General features: G+C 45.1%; 1 protein-coding gene across 3 annotated transcripts in view; it reads left to right on the forward strand.

Annotated features, from left to right (window-relative positions):
• Positions 1-20111, forward strand: part of ptprn2 (protein tyrosine phosphatase receptor type N2) — a 1372445-nt gene that overhangs the window by 1285084 nt on the left and 67250 nt on the right. For all 3 annotated transcript variants that reach the window (XR_010969405.1, XM_068015003.1, XM_068015004.1), the window contains 2 exons: positions 8570-8717; positions 11354-11427. Coding sequence is in view for 2 of the 3 variants with exons in the window: in XM_068015003.1 (XP_067871104.1) it covers positions 8570-8717; positions 11354-11427 (222 nt within the window). In the remaining variant the exon portion in view is untranslated. The remainder of the gene's footprint in view (positions 1-8569; positions 8718-11353; positions 11428-20111) is intronic.

Below are 20111 nucleotides of genomic sequence, written 5' to 3' on the forward strand. Positions count from 1 at the left end.
TCCCCCACTATCAACATCCTCGGGGCTACCATTGACCAGAAATTGAACTGGAGTAGCCATATAAATACCGTGGCTACAAGAGCAGGTCAGAGGCTAGAAATCCTGAGGCGAGTAACTCACCTCCTGATTCCCCAAAATCTGTCCACCATCTAAAAGGCACAAGTCAGGAGTGTGATGGAATACTCTCCACTTGCCTGGATGAGTGCAGCTCCAACAACACTCAAGAAGCTCGACACCATCCAGGACAAAGCAGCCCGCTCGATTGGCACTCCATCTACAAACATTCACTCCCTCGACCACCGATGCACAGTGGCAGCAGTGTGTACCATCTACAAGATGCAGTACAGCAATGCACCAAGGCCCCTTAGACAGCACCTTTCAAACCCGTGACCTCTACCATCTAGAAGGACAAGGGCAGTAAATGCATGGGAACACCACCACCTGCAAGTTCCCCTCCAAGTCACACACCATCCTGACTTGGAACTATATCGCCGTTCCTTCACTGTTGCTGGATCAAATTCCTGGAACTCCCTTCCTAACAGCACTGTGGGTGTACCTACCCCACATGGACTGCAGTGGTTCAAGAAGGCAGCTCACCACCACTTTCTCAAGGGCAATTAGGGATGGGCAATAAATGCTGGCCTAGACAGCAACACCCACATCCCATGAATGAATAAAAAAAAATTCAACCCACAATGGATTTTGATGACCAGACATTGAAGGTGTAAGGAAGAGAATTCCAGAGACTGCTCAGGTGATACAATCCACAAAAGCCAGGACTGGTTAAACCAACTGGTCACATGACTAACTGGCTGGTCCAGTGTTTTTTGAACTAGCCACAGAGTTTTTGAACTCACAGAGAGACTGTTTGCTCCTGGAGTGAGAAGACCTCTCCTGTCTGCTCCCAACACTTTCTCACAAGCCTCTGGACCCACTGAGGACATATGAACATCAAGAGAGAAAAATCTCCTTCGTCAAACACGTTATAAGAAGAATACAGGGCCCCAAAGAAAAGTAAGACCTACCTACAATCAAAAGATTTACAGCGAGCTTGAAGGACAGTAACCAAAACCATTTTCAGATATTGCCTCACGCTTTTCCACTTTATTTCTTCTGCTCTTTTCGCATGTGTGTATCGCGTATGCATGCTAATGTGGGTGCGTCGCGTTTCCGTAAGCGTTAACCGAATTAGAGTTTAAGTTTAATAAAGTTCAGCCTTTTCTATTTAAATGTAAGAAAACCTGTTTGGCTAGTTGCTTTGCCTTATAATTGGAAGTTAATGAACAAGGATTCACTAAAGGGGACCTAAAAAAACGGTGTGTTTAAAATTAAACCCTGTTACGGTAAGACCAGGTGAAGGATGAGAGGGAACCCGAGACCTCTTTCTCACTGGGTTGTAACAATGCATTCAATTAATTTTCATCATTTGGGGCGGCACAGTGGCGCAGTGGTTAGCACCGCAGCCTCACAGCTCCAGGGACCCGGGTTCGATTCCGGGTACTGCCTGTGTGGAGTTTGCAAGTTCTCCCTGTGTCTGTGTGGGTTTTCTCCGGGTGCTCCGGTTTCCTCCCACAAGCCAAAAGACTTGCAGGTTGATAGGTAAATTGGCCATTATAAATTGTCACTAGTATAGGTAGTATAAATGGGTGGTTGATGTTCGGCACAGACTCGGTGGGCCGAAGGGCCTGTTTCAGTGCTGTATCTCTAATCTAATAATCTAATCTAATCATCAGCAAAGAAGAAATCAGAACTGAAATCACGATTTCCTCCCAACTCCACCTCCCAGTGACCAAGTTCGGTCTTTTATTCAGAATTTCACTTGATAAAAGGAGGCAACTGCACCCAAGGGTTGGCAGCCCTCCACCATCAACATCCTGGGAGTCACCATTGACCAGAAACTGAACTGGACTTAACTGGGCCAACCATGTAAATACTGTGGCTACAAGTGCAGGTCAGAGGCTGTGAATTCTGCAGCGAGTAAGTCACCTCCTGAATCCCCAAAGCCTGTCCACCATCTACAAGGCACAAGTCAGGAGTGTGATGGAATACTCTCCATTTGCCTGGATTAGTGCAGCTCCAACAACACTCAAGAAGCTCAACACCATCCAGTACAAAGCAGTCCGCTTGATGGGAACCCCATCCACCACCTTTAACATTTACTCCCTTCACCACCGATGCACAGTGGCAGCAGTGTGTACCATCTACAAGATGCACTGCAGCAACTCACCAAGGCTCCTTCAACAGCACCTTTCAAACCCGCGATCTCTACCACCTAGAAGGACAAGGGCAGCAGATGCATGGGAACACCACCACCTGCAAGTTCCCCTCCAAGTCACACACCACCATCCTGACTTGGAACTATATCGCCGTTCCTTCACTGTCGCTGGGTCAAAATCTTGGAACTCCCCTCCTAACAGCACTGTGGGTGTACCTACGACACAAGGACTGCAGCGGTTCAAGAAGGCAGCTCACCACCACCTTCTCAAGGGCAATTAGGGATGGGCAATAAATGCTGGCCTAGCCAGCGATGCCCACATCCCATGAAAGAATAAAAAAAGGAATTGTCTTGGAGTCTTCGGGAATAAAAGATTAATCTCTTGGCACTGCTGCAAGCAGCCCAGGTGAAAAATAATTAATTTCATAAAACATTTTTTATTAGTTATAAAAATATTGGCGTTGCGAAAGAAGAGTTGTTTGTGTGGGGCAGATTGGAAGCTGGAGGTCCTATGATGAAATCTCCAGGAATATATCCAACTAAAGTTGGCAGCCCTACTGTACCGCCTGCCTCATCTGCTCTCAACAGGAGCGTAGAGTGCAACAGGTTATCCATGTCACCCGGGAAGGGGGGTGCGGGGTTGGGGGGGAGCAGGGCAGGGAAACATTCTCTGAAAGAGGGCTGGAGTGTTCTTTGTGACTCAGCTAATACCACATTGCACTCAGGATCTGTGCCCAGTCATTATCCCGAGGAATTAGAGTCACTACAGAACAACTAGTTAAACATACTTCAGAACTGATTTTACCAACACATGTTCATAGCGCAGAGTAATGATTCAGGACTGTTCATGTTTGTCATTTACAGTCTCCTTGCCGCTCATAATAAGGGGATAGTCACTGAATTTACTCTGCACCGACACAGTGACGCAAATAAAATGGAGCGGTTAATGCTGAGATATGATTGCTTTCTTCCCTGATGCTCATGTATAACCCTCATTAGGGCCACCTTTTCCAAGCTAAAGTAAACATGGCCTCTGTGTATTTTCATAAAATGTTGTTTACCATGGATCCAGGCTCAGCATTATCTCTTGTGATTTTATTTGCTGTTTTCTGCTGGCAGGAAAGAGGACAGGGTTACGTGAGGGGTGGGTGCAGGGAAATTAAAATGGTTACAGCCTGTCTGCCATCACACTAAAATACCTCAACAACTACTGATTGGATTTGCCATAATCCTTTTACACATCATCGACATCTATTATTACCATTGTAATACTGATAATAACAAACTGACGTGTGAAGGATGCAGAGGAAGGAGCTAGGTTTGTCTGGTAGCATAGGAAGCAGTGCAGAGGTGCACTATGGAAATATGTGCATGAGCACAATGTGTATTCCTTCCAACCATGGCAAAAAAAAAGAACATGATTGATTTAATGCCGCATAAACACAAAGGACTGGATTTTGAGCAGCGGTGAGCGAAATGCGGCCGCGCTCCACCATGCCGCCGCAATCTCCCGCACGGTGGCTCATTTAAATACTTCGGTCAGCCCGACATCCCTTGCCCCAACTGTTCAAATCAAATTTCCATCGCCCCTTTCCCACCCCTCAATAACAATAAAATTAAATATCTGCCCTTCCCCCCCCTTCCCACCAAAACATTTACCTTTTAAATATGACCTTGCCCCCCCCACATAAACAGAACAAAGTTCACAGGTCACCCTTTCCCACCATCCCGCGCACTAAAAATCTCACGTTTCTCCCCCTCGCCCCCGCCACTTCCCCACCACTGTGCTTTCCCCAGATGGGAAAGTGAAGGTGCGAGAGTGCCGGCCGTCACTCTGAAGATCGCAGCCCGAGCGTTAGATCGCAGATAAGTTCGTCTAAATTTATTCATTTCATTCATTAACATATTTAAATCCGGGTCCCGTCGCCCAGCGGTGGGGGTGGGGGTGTTCCGTCACAGTGCTCACCGCCGCCGGGAAGATTGGGCCCAGCCCTCCCGGGATCGGGCTCCGTGGCGGGCTGCTGCCAGAATGATCTTCCAGCTTCCCCCTCCCGCACCACGTTATCCGACGTCGGGAACCTGTAAAATCCTGACCAAGGAATCTAGGCAGTGTTGATTACCGAAGGAGTATGTCTGTTGCTGTTCATTCACGCAGCAGTTATTTTCATTGCAGGCTGCTTCCTTGTAAATTTTCCAGCAATTTATCAATTGCAATAAAAGCCTGGTGCTGTTAACAAATCTAAAATCAAAGTTAATATTCTGAATTAGCCCTTAGCTAAGTTTTATTTACAACTATGCAAAAGAAGATGTACAATATATATAGTGTATCTAGTACTTTTCTTTTAAAACATAGAATTACATAGAATTTACAGCACAGAATCGGGCCATTCGGCCCCACCAGGTCCATGCCGGTGTTTGTGTTCCACACGAGCCTCCTCCCACCTTATTTCATCTAAGCCTATCAACATATCCTTCTATTCCTTTCTTCCTCATGTGTTTATCCAGCTTTCCCTTAAATGTATCACTGCTACTTGTGTCATCAACTACTTGTGGTAGCGAGTTGCCAGTCTAAACACTTGCTAGGTGAAGACATTTCTCCTGAATTCTTTATTGGATTTATTGATGACTGTCTTATATTTATGGCCCCTAATCCAAAAGCGGAAACATTTTCTCTACATCTACATAGCTTATTAAGAATAAATCATCATGGCTTCCCAAAGGTTTAGTGGATAAATTTACGCATGATGTGGTGTGGAGTCACATAGGCAAGGAAGTTTCTCGGATTGCTTACATTACAACATAGGCTACACTTCAAAAGCACTTCATTGGTGTGAAGCACTTTGGGAAATCCAGATGCTGTGAAGGGCATTCTGTATAAATGCAAGTCCTTTTTTTGTGTGTCCAGGTTTGTGCTGTGTAGCTGATTTCAACCAGGGGAGTGATGAAGGGCTGAAATTTACCTCAGTGCTGCGGGGCAAAGAGGGGAAGCAGTCAAATGTTGCTGTTCCCGCTGGGAAGCGGGTGTGTGGAAGTGGGTGTGTGGGTGTTGGGGGAGGAGTTGAAATCCTTCCTGCCAATCATCGCCACAAAAAGATTGGAATTCTCATTTCATGCATGATCTCAGCTTTTTGGAAATTTAGACTACCCAGGCAAGGACAAGCTCTGATTCCTTCCCTGCCCCACACTCATGGTAAATAGTCCACTGACACTCGCTGATCTCATATAGAGAGAATGGATATTTGGGCGAGGTACAAGAGGGCCTATGCAACCACAACCCATTTTGTTCAAGCTAAGTGGCACTTTATTAGGAGATGATAGCAACTGTTATATTGCTATATTATCCAAAATTAATTAGGAACTACATTGTTGAAGCCTATTGTCATGCTAGGCCCCCACCTGCCAAGAATGAGGCACATTAATTTTGTCATGAACATTGATTTTAAACTGTTACTGGAGTGAAGAAAGGACTTGTTAAACAGATCAGCCGTGGCTTGAAAAGCCATTTGCATATTAACAGACGATGTTTGGAAGGCCAAAGCAGCCATTCCCTGACACATTCAACCCACAATGCACTTTTGATCACCAGATGTTGAAGGTGGAGGAGCTCGTATTCCAGATTGACTGCTAAGATGGCCGAATACACAAATGGACATGGTCAAACCAGCTAGTCACATGACTAACCTGCTGGGCAACCTGAGTTTTTTGAATTTGTACAAACAGTTTGGGCAGAAAGCAGAATGCTCCTGGATTGAGAAGATCTCTCCTGGCTGGCTCGCCACAGCCTTTCCTGTTTCTCTGCTCCCATCTCTTTTGGAGAGTGTCTGTTTGCTCCTGGACTGAGAAGATCTCTCTCCTGTCTGCTCTCATTTTTTTCTCACAAGTCTCTAAATCCACTGAAGACACATGAACCCCAAGAGAGAAAAGTCTCCTACAGGGAACAAACTTTAAGAAGAATACTGGGCCCCAACGAAAAGCAAGATCTACCTACAATCAAGGACTCGACAGTGAGCTCGAAGAGCTGTAACAACAACTCTTCAGATGTTGCCTCAATCTTTTCCACTTTATTTTTCTTCTGCTCTTTCCTGTCTCCATTTGCATGTGTGTATCGCGTATGCATGCTAGTGTGGGGGTGTCATCGGCGTTAACCGAATTTGAGTTTAAGTTTAGTAAATTTCAGCTTTTCTTCTTTAAACCTAAGAAAAGTGCTGGTTTCTTTGCCTTATAATTGGAAAGCAGTGAACAAGGATTCACCAAGGAGGAGCTAAACACACGGTGTTTTAAAAATTAAGCCCTGTTACCGTAAGACCAGGTGAAGGCTGAGAGGGACCCTGAGACACCTTTCTCAACTGGTCGTAACACTTTATATATATATATATCTCCACAATGCCACAATACTCACTACTGCACTACAACCTTTATACCAAAAGCAACATTCTTCCACAAATGGAGAGATGTGAGAAAATATGATGCAAGCTCCAGTAACTGTGCCGAAAGTGTGATTATTTAAGAAGCTCTGGGAGCCACACGACATAACAGCAACTTTTAATAAAGAGTGGGGTAGGAATTCCTCTGTACAAAACGGGATAATTGTACCAGTCCTAACCAGTCAGTGCAATGGATATGTAATGTGAGCTTTACAAACAAGTTCATTCTAAATAATACACAGTGAATATCTCTCCCCAGGATTTTGTCGGACAGATTGGATTCTAATTTGTAAATTTTTATATTCCTCTAGCCATTCTTAAACAACCTGATTTGATTTCTTATTGAAATGCAAAAATGATTGCTGTTAATAGTACATCACAGAATCTGAGAAGCATCCTCCAAATGGGACTGCCATGTACTCTGATGAAGTTAATAAATGGCATTAAATATAAAGTAACCATCTTTCAAACAGAATATTGCTTTACTGATTCATCATTGTAGAGCAACAGTAGATCTCTTTAAAATTTACTGCAGTTTATTTGCATTTCAGCACCAAGAAGAGAATTTTTGGTGTCTCAGGGCATCAAGGGATATGAGTGAAGATGGGTTTTAACACTTTCTGAACCATGATAGAGCTAAAGAAGCCCATACCAAACTAAACTGGAGATAAATATCCCAAATAACAAAGCGAGAAATTTCAGACTAACATGTAAAGGTATCATACAATAGCACTCCAGGGTATAATTTTAAGGCTATTGTTACGACCAGGTGAGAAAGAGATCTCGGGGTCCCTTTCAGCCTTCACCCGGTTTTAACTATAACAGGGTTTAATTTTAAACACACCGTGTTTTTAGCTCCCCCTTGTTCACCGCTTTCCAATTATAAGGCAAAGAAACCAGCACAAACAGGTTTTCTTTGGTTTAAAGAAGAAAAGTTGAAATTTATTAAACTTAAACTCTAATTCGGTTAACGCCGACAGATACATGACGCCCCACGCTAGCATGCATACGCAATACACACATGCAAATAGAGACAGAAAAGAGCAGAAGAAAAATAAAGTGGAAAAGTTTGAGGCAATATCTGAAGAGTTGTTGTTACAGTTCTTCGAGCTCATTGTCGAGTCCTTGATTGTAGGTAGATCTTGCTTTTCGTTGGGGCCCAGTATTCTTCTTAAACCGTGTTCGCTGTAGGAGACTTTTCTCTCTTGGGGTTCATGTGTCTTCAGTGGATTTAGAGATTTGTGAGAAAGAGATGGGAGCAGAGAAACAGGAAAGGCTGTGGCGAGCCAGCCAGGAGAGATCTTCTCAATCCAGGAGCATTCTGCTTTCTGCCCAAACTGTTTGTACAAATTAAAAAAACTCAGGTTGCCCAGCAAGTTAGTCATGTGACTAGCTGGTTTGACCATGTCCATTTGTGTATTCGGCCATCTTAGCAGTCAACCTGGAATGCAAGCTCCCCCACCTTCAACGTCTGGTGATCAAAAGTGCATTGTGGGTTGAATGAATGTGGGCTGCTTTGTCCTTCCAAACACTGTCTGTTAATATGCAAGTATCATTTCCAGCCACGGCTGATCTGTTTAACAAGTCCTTTCTTCACTCCAGTAACAATTTAAAATCAATGTTTATGACAAAATTAATATGCCTCAATCTTGGCAGTTGGGGGCCTTGCATGACACTGTATGTTTCAGAATGATTCTATAGGTAGGAACCTATAGAAAAACACAGACTTTGCAATAAATCATGTAGCGATCCACTGTGGTTGGAGCAAATCCTACAGAAACCCTGAAAAGGTTTGGAAATAAATTGTGTAAGATACTGTGGTGTAATTTTTAAACCCCTGTCAAAGTTATTTTGCAAAGTAACAGTGATACATTAAAACTAGCGGAATATCACTTGAATTTTCCTGTTTGAATTCTCCTCTGTGTTTTAGTCCTATATGGAGGATCACCTGAGAAACAAAAATCGCCTGGTGAAAGAATGGGAAGCTCTGGCCGCCTATCAGGCTGAGCCGAACACCAGCAGCATCGCAGACAGGGAGGAGAATGAAAAGAAGAACAGATCTCAGCTGGTAGTGCCATGTAGGTTAACCTCTTCCACCCTAACATGGCATAGTGGGGGAAGATTTCTTCTATTGGATTTTCATAGCAACATTGTAAACACAAGTATAAAGAACACGATAGATAGCAAGGGGAGGAAAGCTTCCCCCAATATTTGTTTGAAAATATTTCAAAAATACCACGATGTTGAAAAACTTTTTTACATGCTAATTATGCCTTATATCAGCCATTTCCCTCCTGCTCACTGGAACCCCCTAACCACTTCCCTCTACCTTCCACCTGTCTGCTTTCAAAAGCTTCATGACCTTCCCCTATGCCTTGATCTACCATCCTAGCCTTTCCATTCCCTTGCTTTGTGTCCACCATATTCCTTTCCTCCTTTCTGCACAAAAGGAGCATGGCGTAAATACAATACCTTAGGATGTCCCAAAGCACTTTACAGCCAATTAAGTAGTTTTGAAGTGTACTCACTGTTGTGATGTTGGACATGGGGCAGCCAATTTGCACAGGCTCACAAACAGCAATGTAATAATGATCAGATAATCTGTTTACAGTGGTGGTGGTGGTTGAGGAATAAATATTGGTCAGGACACTGGGGAGAACTCCCCTGCTCTTCTTTCTATTGCGCAGTGGGATCTTTTACATCCACCCAAGTGGTCAGGTGGGGCCTCAGTTTATCATCACATCCTAAAAACAGCACCTCCGACAATGCAGCACTCCCTCAGTACTGCACTGGAGTGTCAGCCTAGACTTTGTGCTCAAGTAGTAACTCCCTAGAATATTGACTCCTCCACACCCACTCCTTGGGTACAACCTGCTTGTTCACTTAAACCCTAAGACATTTTGATCGGAAAAAAGACTTCAAAGAGATTTTAAAAAAAATACAATTCCTAATTTAAAGCTTAAAATCAAATCTGTGCTTCTTGGAGGCAATGGCGTTAGCTGTTTACACCAAGCACACTCGCAATAACGAAGCAAATATTCTGTATATGCCAGGAGGCTTGTCCACTAACCATACATATCTGCAAAGGATGGCGGCACAAGCCCATAATTTTCCAAATGTTTATTTTTTTCCCACTTTGCTTGGCTGTCGGGCAAGGTTTTAAGTATCCTGCTATTACTTTAATATCAAAGAAAACCCTTTAAAGCTGATATGTTATTAATATGCCACCCCTTGCAATTAATTAACGTTTTAGCTGATCAAAATAATGTCTGTCGTTTCTGTCATCAGTGTTCTTTTTTTCTCCTCCGCTGCCAAGGATGGGCTTGTTCCTCCCTTCTGCCAGGAACTGTGACATCCATGGTTATTTGGGAAATGAAGCAGCTGCAAATTGCCCAAGTAAACCGGAGTAACTCATTTATATAACCATTAAGTTGAATTCACTAGTGCGAGTCATGCTGAACTAACCCAACGCACAGAATGGTTCAAGTAGCTGGTTGTCAAGAGTCCAGCTTACCCTTTTTACTAAAGTGATTCCCGTATGGCTTGCTCAGGGTGCCAGTGAGTTTTGTTCAAGGTGCCCATCCTGATGTAGCCCACCAAATTAAGATCTACCACATTGGCTACTCCAGCCAGTAGATAGTTAAGTGATGTGTTTGGGGGTGAGTGGGGGTGGGGGTGGGTAGTGAGTGGAGGGGCACAATTGCAGAGGGAATGGATTCCGGGTTATTTCAGTGATGCCCCAAGGTGCACTCCTGCTCCTCCTGGCCACATGAAAGTAATATCAAACATACCCTGGTTGGACCTCTGTTCTGCCACCCATAGAAATGATTGGAGCATGAACAGTGCACTTTCTGACTATTTCCAGCGCAAGGTGGTAATTGGCATTCAGGTAGACATTTTAGGTGCCCAACAATAGGACCTTTTTCAAAATGACAGCGGCCACATTATCAAGGTCAGCAAGGCAGTAATGGCTACTGAGACTCATTTTCAGGCCATTCCCATCATATTAACACCAGTTGGTACAAATTAAAATCGACCCCCAGCAGTCTACTCAGATGTGAATCTGAAGCTGTGTTTTAACTGCACCAACAGCAGCTGATAGAAACCCCAGGGCACATTTAATCCTGGTTTCTCCCTATGGAGAGAGTTTACATTACATCTTTTGCCTAGTTCTAGCTTTGCTTCAGCAAGAGAGAGATGACAGAATAACATCTAGCTTGCTTCAGGGAAGTGTCAATTCCCTGAGGAGCAGCTGTTAAGGAGGCAAAATATAGCCTCCTTAGCCTCCTTAAGTGAAAGAAATGTTTAGGGAGCACAAAGAAATAACAATATGAAAAATGATGCTTCAGCAATGGCTTGGTACTCAAAATTAGCTCCCTTGGGCTAACAATTCAGACACTACACTTGGCTCAGTGTCTCTGTTCTGCTAGTGATGGAGGAAAAAAATCAACCAAGACTAACATTTCTGATTATTGCCCAGTGAATTCTGCTGGACACAATTAGGCACAGCAGTGTTGCTGTGGCCAAACATCTTCCCAGTACTCACTGTCCTGACTGATGTAAAGAATGGGCCAGTGCCTCTCAAACTGATTTATTGCCTCCTGGTGAGCAAAGAAGAAAACGGGATGAAAATTGGATGAGGACAAAGTAGGAATTATATAGTAGCAATATTCCCTCCTATATTCTGATATATTTGACTTTTTCCTTTCTACAGACGATCACTCCAGAATAACACTGAAAGCTGAATCAAGCCATTCGAACTCGGACTACATCAATGCAAGCCCAATTGTAAGTACCTTCTCAGCACCAAATGTTGCCAGGCCCTTCCAGCTGTTTTGTTTGTCTTATTAGGAACAGTGACTGGATTTTGAAAATAAGTTAATCACAGGTCATTTTCACCTTCACCATTTGAGGAGAGAATCAGTCGCCCATTATACATCCCGTCTGATCATGGACTTGAACGTTGGGCGGGTTCTGTAACATGCGATCCGCTATGCCAGTTTACTGCACAAGTAGTGGATATGGAAATGACCCCTACTATGTGTGAAGCACTTTTAGGTGTTTCAGTGTCGTAAAATCATATAGCACAGAAGGAGGCCATTCAGCCCATCATGTCTGTGCCAGCTCTTTGAAGGAGCTATCCAATTAATCCCACTTCCCTGTTCTTATCTCATAGACCTCCAATTCTTTTCCTTTTCGAGCATATGTCTTTTGAAAATTATGATTGAATTGGCTTCTATCTGTCAGGCAGTATAAATCAAAGAACTGTTATGATAACGTGGAACTATGAAGGACAATTCCACAGTCCCATGCTACCTTTGGGGAATGTTATGTTCATAGGGTCAGAGTTATGGCCATTATAGCTCCAGTTCTCCAAGACTACTCCCTGCTGGCAACACAGGATTGCAGAACTGCCCCGATGTTGTGTTAAAAGTATTTGTAACCCTTTAAAATGTAGTTGCAATGAAGTGTTTTTGCAAAGAATCTTTGGTAGTGAATCACCTCAGGACGATAATTTTGCCAAAAAAAAGTCTCCACTAGTGCAAAATAGGAAATCCTACTTTGCACTCTGTTATACCTTTTCACCCAAACTCCAGCAGACTGGAGCTATACTGCAGCCTGCCCACCATCAATCGAAGGGCTCACATCCATTTTCATGCATTCGGGAGTCTGAATACTGATCTGGCTGTTGAGTTATGCAGCCAATTTTGTGTTGATGTAAGAAAGCACATCACATTGAAGCAAAGGTTGCAATGTAATTGCATCCTATATTTCTATTTGATTGTTCTGTGGATTGAAAATGAAATACAATAATTTTGTACTTTTTTGGCACTTTATGGTGTCAGCTGTGGCCCAGTTGGTTGCATTCTTGCTTGTGAGGCAGAATGTTGTGGTTCAAGCCCCACTCCGGAGAGTTGAACAGATAATCTTGAATGCCATTCCAGTGCAGTATTGAGGGTGTGCTGCACTGTTGAAGCTGCCATCTTTTGGATGAGACATTGAACTGAGGCCCCATGAGTTCTCTCAGGTGGACTTAAAAGTTCCCATGGCACTATTCAAAGAAGAGCATGCGAGTTCTCCCTGGTGGCGCAGCCAATATTTATTCATCAACCAGCATCAGTAAAAACAGATTATCTGATAGTTATCATATTACTATTGGTAGGTCTTACTGTGTGCCAGTTGGCTGCTGCATTTCCTACATTACAACCTCCTTAGAGGAAAGAAGATTGAGAGATTTAATAGAAGTGTTCAATATTATGACAAGTTCAGATAAGTTAGACAAGGAATAATTGCTCCCATTAACAAGTGGTACGAGGAATAGGGGACACAGGTTGGAAGTTTTGGGCAAAAGATGCAGGGGGAATATGAGGAAGGACTTTTTTACGCAGCAGGTGGTAATGACCTGGAACTTGCTGCCCACAAGTATGGTGGAAGCGGAGACAATCAGTGACTTGAAGAGGAAGTTGGATGGCCACATGAGAGAAATAGACTTGCAGGGCTATGGGGATCGAACTGGGGAGTGGGACTGACAGCATAGCTCCATGGAGAGCCAGCATGGACCCGATGGGCTGAATGGCCTCCTTCTGTGCCATAAATGACACTATGACAATGGGACTCTACTTCAAAAAGTACTTAATTGCCTGTAAAGCACTTTGGGACATCCTCAGGTTATGAAAGGTGCTATATAAATGCAAGTTTCTTTTTGCTTTATCACAACATGTTTCACAGTACTTCACCGAAACACTGTTTTTTATAAAGTGAAATGTGTAAACATTAGTGATGATGGGGAAACTTTAAACTAAACTTGACTTTGTTAAAGGCTATAATAAAGTGAAATTATCGTTGGAATTAGATGATTCTTGCACTGATTTTCCAATATTCCTGATGGACCATTTGAAGAAGCTTGACTTACATTCTTCCACAGGATTCGGGGTGAAAGGTTGTCCCGCACCCTGAACTCTTTGTCCAATGGCATGATGCTGCTTTGATTCTAACCAGTTGCCAAGAAAGATATTTGCAGGTCCACCCTTTACAGGATCATGTCCTGGAAGAGGGCTTTGTGCTGTGGAGACTTGACAGGTTGTACCATACAGCTTGTTCTGCTTTCCTGCCAACACAATCACTCAGCCTGCTAATCTAAATGGTCTCATGTGAACAGTCTGATAGTCAACTATACCTAATATTTGGGTTTAGAATTATATAGAATTGCATTAAACATACCAGCACAGAAATGGGCCACTCAGCCCAACTAGTCCATGCCAGTGTTTATGCCCCACATGAGCTTCCTTCCAATCCATTTGATTTAACCCTGTCAGTTTCTATTCCTTCATCCCTCATGTGTTTATCTACCTTCCCCTTAAATGCGTCTTTACTTTTTGCTTCAACTACTCCTAGCGAGTTCCACATTCTAACCACATTATTTACACCTGGAAGTGGGTACTGAAATCTGCAAATGGGAATCTGCCCGTTGTTGGTTGCATCTTCTGACCTATTGAACACACTTTCTTCAGCAAGCAGCATCCTAATGTATTGTTATCCAACCCTCAAATGATCCAAAATCTGCTTGACAACAATTCACAGACTGTTCTAGTCTTCTATCCTTCTCAAACACCCCATCGAGAGGCTGCCCGTGTCTTCTTATCTGAGGCTTGAATAGAAAACTTTCTCAGGAAAACCACATCTACTTCTCCTTATTAATTCCTTGACGGTTCTGCTCTCTATTTATTCATCTGCATTTTAATTTAAACTGTTGAAGAAATAAGGCTGTCTAAATTAAAATGTGATCATTATGCTTCCACATCACATGGTTCCACTGAAATTGACTTGCCTGGCTGAGCTGGGATTTCATTATAATTTGTAGTAGACCGACATTCATGTAATCAGGTTCCCAGTCGAAGCTAAAAAAACAGATGAAACCTAATGACACTGAATGATACTACCTTTAGGCGCCTATTCTCATTTCACATCCTTCCTGATCCCAGTATCCTTTACATTGTCATTACTGTTCCCAGTGCCATTTAATCCTGTGCTTTGAGATAATTATAACTGCTGCTATAATCACCACTAAGCAGTGAAAGAACCAGAAACCTTTGTGCAGTAATATAGTCATTTCTGGCATAGAAGAAGGCCATTCAGCCATGCTGGCTGTCCGTGGAGCAATCCCCCATTCAATTTCCTTTTGAAATCACTGATTGTTTCTGCTTCCACCACCCTGATAGGCAGCGAGTTCCAGGTTATTACCATTCGCGTAAAAAGATTCTCCCTCACATTCCCCCTGCATCTCTTGCCGAAAACCTTCAATCTGAATCCCCTAGCCCTTGTACCATCAGTTAATGGGAACAGTTTTTCTTTGTCTATCTTATCTAAGCCTGTCATAATCTTGTACACTTCTATCAAATCTCCCCTCAATCTCCTTTGCTCCAAGGAGAACAATCCCAGTTTTTCATCCCTGGAACTATTCTGGTAAATCTCCTCTGCATCCTCTCAAGGACCCTCACATCCTTCCTGAAGTGTGGTGACCAGAATTGGATGCAATAATCCAACTGGGGCCTAACCAGAGCTTTATAAAGGTTCAGCACAACTTCCCTGCTTTTGTACTCTATGCCTGTGTTTATGAAACCCAAGATCCCGTATGCTTTGCTAACTGTTCTCTCAATATGCTATGCCACTTGTAAAGATTGATGTACATGCCCCCCAGGTCCCTGTGTTCCGGCGCACTCTTTAGAACTGCACCATTAAGTCTAGATTGCCTCACCCTATCACCTCACACTTGTCTGTATTAAATTCCATCTGCCACTTATCTTCCCATTCTGCTAGCCTGTGCCCCATTGTAGGCGGTTCATATCATCCTCACTGCAACTCCTCCAAGTTTGGTATCATTGGCACATTTTGAAATTCTACTCTGTATTCCAAGATCCAAGTCATTTATATAAAGCAAAAAAAGCAGTGGTCCTAGTTCTGACCCTTGGGGAACACCACTGTCTACCATCCTCCAATCTGGAAAACGCCCATTTACTAGGACTCGCTGTTTTCTGTCCTTAAGCCTATTTTTTTTCTCCAATTGGACATTAACCCTCCTATTCTATGAGCCTCAATTTTGTTAACCAGCTTTTTATGTGGTACTTTATCAAATACTTTCTTAAGATCCATATAAACTATATCCACCGCATTTCCTTCATCAACCTTCTCCGTTACTTCATCAAAAATATCAATTAGATTAGTCAAGCATGATCTGCCTTTTACAAATCCATGCTGGCTGTCCTTAATTAACTTAAACTCTTCAAATGTACCCTGATTGTTGTTTCTAAAACCTTACTTGCCACTGATGTTAAACTAACTGGCCTGTAGTTGCTAGGACTGTAATTACACACTTTCTTGAAAAAGGGTGTCACATTTGCCGCTCTCCAATCCTCTGGCACTTCCCCCATATCTAGGGAAGATTGGAAGATTATGGTAAACCCTTCCGCTATCTCCACCCCCATTTCCTTTAGCAACCCAGGAGGTAAGCCATCCAGACCAAGTGACTTATCTACCCGAAGCATAGCCAGTTTTTCCAGTACTTCCCCCCTCTCAACTTTTACCCTATCCATTGCCTCTACTCTCTCCACTTCTGCTGATATTTGGTCAGATTCCTCTTCCTTAGTAAACACTGATAAAAAGTGATCCTTAAGTATTCTAGCCTTGCCCTGTGCCTCTAAGCATATATTACCCTCTTTGTTCCTAATAGGCCCCACACCACCTCTTTCTACCCACTCACTGGGCTGAATTTTACCGGCCCCTCGACGCTGCAGGTCGTGGCGCGGGGGCTGGTAAAATGCTGTGGGGAGAGGCCTGCCTTGATCTGCGGCATCGAGAAGGGCCCGTCGCATATTACTAGCGGCGTTGGGACCTCGGTGCGGCCTCCCTACCGCACGGTGGTGGCACCACAATTAGCATATGGTAATAATTACCTTTGCTGATTATGCAGCCCACCACCTCTTCACCGACACTGCCGGATTTTGCCTTGAACAGGCGGCCGTCACGTGCCGTCCCTTTCACTATCTGAAAAGCCAGCAGGTCCTCACTCTGCATTACGGAAGGGTTGAGGGAGGGGTGGATACACAGGGGTCTAACTCTGCTTTCTTAAAGGGAGGGGGATATACAGGGGTCTAACTCTGTCTTCTGGAAGGGAGGAGGGAGGGGGATATGCAGGGGTCAAACTCTGCATTCTTAAAAGGAGGAGGGAGGGGGGGTGATATACAGGGGTCTAACTCTGCATTCTGGAAGGGAGGAGGGAAGGGGGGATATGCAGGGGTCTAACTTTGCATTCTGAATGGGAGGGAGGATATACAGGGGTCTAACTCTGTATTCTGGAAGGGAGGAGGGAGGGGGGATATGCAGGGGTCTAACTCTGCATTCTTAAAGGGAGGAGGGGGGGGGATATATAGGGGTCTAACTCTGCATTCTGGAAGGGAGGAGGGAAGGGGGGATATGCAGGGGTCTAACTCTGCATTCTTAAAGGGAGGAGGGAGGGTGGATATACAGGGGTCTAACTGCATTCTTAAAGGGAGGAGGGAGGGTGGATATACAGGGGTCTAACTGCATTCTTAAAGGGAGGAGGGAGGGGAGATATACAGGGGTCCAACTGCATTCGTAAAGGGAGGGGGGATATGCAGGGGTCTAACTTTGCATTCTTAAAGGGAGGAGGGAGTGGGGGGGGGGATATACAGGGGTCTAACTCTGCATTCTGGACGGGAGGAGGGAAGGGGGGATATGCAGGGGTCTAACTGTATTCTGGAAGGGAGGGGGTATATGCAGGGGTCTAACTCTGCATTCTTAAAGGGAGGAGGGAGGGGGGTTATGCAGGGGTCTAACTCTGCATTCTTAAAGGGAGGAGGGAGGGGGGATATGCAGGGGTCTAACTCTGCATTCTTAAAGGGAGGAGGGAGGGTGGATATACAGGGGTCTAACTGCATTCTTAAAGGGAGGAGGGAGGGGGGATATGCAGGGGTCTAACTCTGCATTCTTAAAGGGAGGAGGGAGGGTGGATATACAGGGGTCTAACTCTGCATTCTTAAAGGGAGGAGGGAGGGTGGATATACAGGGGTCTAACTGCATTCTTAAAGGGAGGAGGGAGGGGGGATATGCAGGGGTCTAACTCTGCATTCTTAAAGGGAGGAGGGAGGGTGGATATACAGGGGTCTAACTGCATTCTTAAAGGGAGGAGGGAGGGGAGATATACAGGGGTCCAACTGCATTCGTAAAGGGAGGGGGGATATGCAGGGGTCTAACTTTGCATTCTTAAAGGGAGGAGGGAGTGGGGGGGGGGATATACAGGGGTCTAACTCTGCATTCTGGACAGGAGGAGGGAAGGGGGGATATGCAGGGGTCTAACTGTATTCTGGAAGGGAGGGGGTATATGCAGGGGTCTAACTCTGCATTCTTAAAGGGAGGAGGGAGGGGGGATATGCAGGGGTCTAACTCTGCATTCTTAAAGGGAGGAGGGAGGGGGGATATGCAGGGGTCTAACTCTGCATTCTTAAAGGGAGGAGGGAGGGGGTATATGCAGGGGTCTAACGCTGCATTCTTAAAGGGAGGAGGGTGGGGGGGATATACAGGGGTCTAACTCTACATTCTGGAAGGGAGGAGGGAGGGGGGATATGCAGGGGTCTAACTCTACATTCTTAAAGGGAGGAGGGAGGGGGGAGATACAGGGGTCAACTGCATTCTTAAAGGGAGGAGGGAGGGGGGATATGCAGGGGTCTAACTCTGCATTCTTAAAGGGAGGAGGGAGGGTGGATATGCAGGGGTCAAACTCTGCATTCTTAAAGGGAGGAGGGAGGGTGGATATGCAGGGGTCTAACTCTGCATTCTTAAAGGGAGGAGGTAGGGGGGATATGCAGGGGTCTAACTCTGCATTCTTAAACGGGAGGAAGGAGGGTGGATATACAGGGGTCTGACTGCATTCTTAAAGGGAGGAGGGAGGGGATGATATACAGGGGTCCAACTGCATTCGTAAAGGGAGGGGGCATATGCAGGGGTCTAACTCTGCATTCTTAAAGGGAGGAGGGAGTGGGGGGGGGGGATATACAGGGGTCTAACTCTGCATTCTGGAAGGGAGGAGGGAAGGGGGGATATGCAGGGGCCTAACTCTGCATTCTTAAAGGGAGGAGGGAACGGGGGGTGGATATACAGGGGTCTAACTCTGCATTCTGGACGGGAGGAGGGAAGGGGGGATATGCAGGGGTCTAACTGTATTCTGGAAGGGAGGGGGGAAGGGGGATATACAGGGGTCTAACTGCATTCTTAAAGGGAGGAGGGAAGGGGTATATGCAGGGGTCTAACTCTGCATTCTTAAAGGGAGGAGGGAGGGGGGGATATCCAGGGGTCTAACTCTACATTCTGGAAGGGAGGAGGGAGGGGGGATATACAGGGGTCTAACTGCATTCTTAAAGGGAGGAGGGAGGGGGGAGATACAGGGGTCTAACTGCATTCCTAAAGGGAGGAGGGAGGGGGGATATACAGGGGTCTAACTGCATTCCTAAAGGGAGGAGGGAGGGGGGATATGCAGGGGTCTAACTGCATTCCTAAAGGGAGGAGGGAGGGTGGAAATACAGGGGTCTAACTGCATTCCTAAAGGGAGGAGGGAGGGGGGATATACAGGGGTCTAACTGCATTCTTAAAGGGAGGGGGGATATGCAGGGGTCTAACTCTGCATTCTTAAAGGGAGGAGGGAGGGGGGATATACAGGGGTCTAACTGCATTCTTAAAGGGAGAAGGGAGGGGGGATATGCAGGGGTCTAACTCTGCATTCTTAAAGGGAGGAGGGAGGTGGGATATGCAGGGGTCTAACTGCATTCTTAAAGGGAGAAGGGAGGGGGGATATACAGGGGTCTAACTGCATTCTTAAAGGGAGGAAGGAGGGGGTATATACAGGGGTCTAACTCTGCATTCTTAAAGGGAGGAGGGAGGGTGGATATGCAGGGGTCTAACTCTGCATTCTTAAAGGGAGGAGAGAGGGGGGATATACAGGGGTCTAACTCTGCATTCTTAAAGGGAGGAGGGAGGGGGGATATGCAGGGGTCTAACTCTGCATTCTTAAAGGGAGGAGGGAGGGGGGATATACAGGGGTCTAACTGCATTCTTAAAGGGAGGAGGGAGGGGGGATATACAGGGGTCTAACTCTGCATTCTTAAAGGGAGGAGGGAGGGTGGATATGCAGGGGTCTAACTCTGCATTCTTAAAGGGAGGAGGGAGGGGGGATATACAGGGGTCTAACTCTGCATTCTTAAAGGGAGGAGGGAGGGGGGATATACAGGGGTCTAACTCTGCATTCTTAAAGGGAGGAGGGAGGGTGGATATGCAGGGGTCTAACTCTGCATTCTTAAAGGGAGGAGGGAGGGGGATATACAGGGGTCTAACTGCATTCTTAAAGGGAGGAGGGAGGGGGGATATGCAGGGGTCTAACTCTGCATTCTTAAAGGGAGGAGGGA

Source organism: Heterodontus francisci, chromosome 2 (assembly GCF_036365525.1).
Source record: "Heterodontus francisci isolate sHetFra1 chromosome 2, sHetFra1.hap1, whole genome shotgun sequence".
Lineage (NCBI taxonomy): Eukaryota > Metazoa > Chordata > Chondrichthyes > Heterodontiformes > Heterodontidae > Heterodontus > Heterodontus francisci.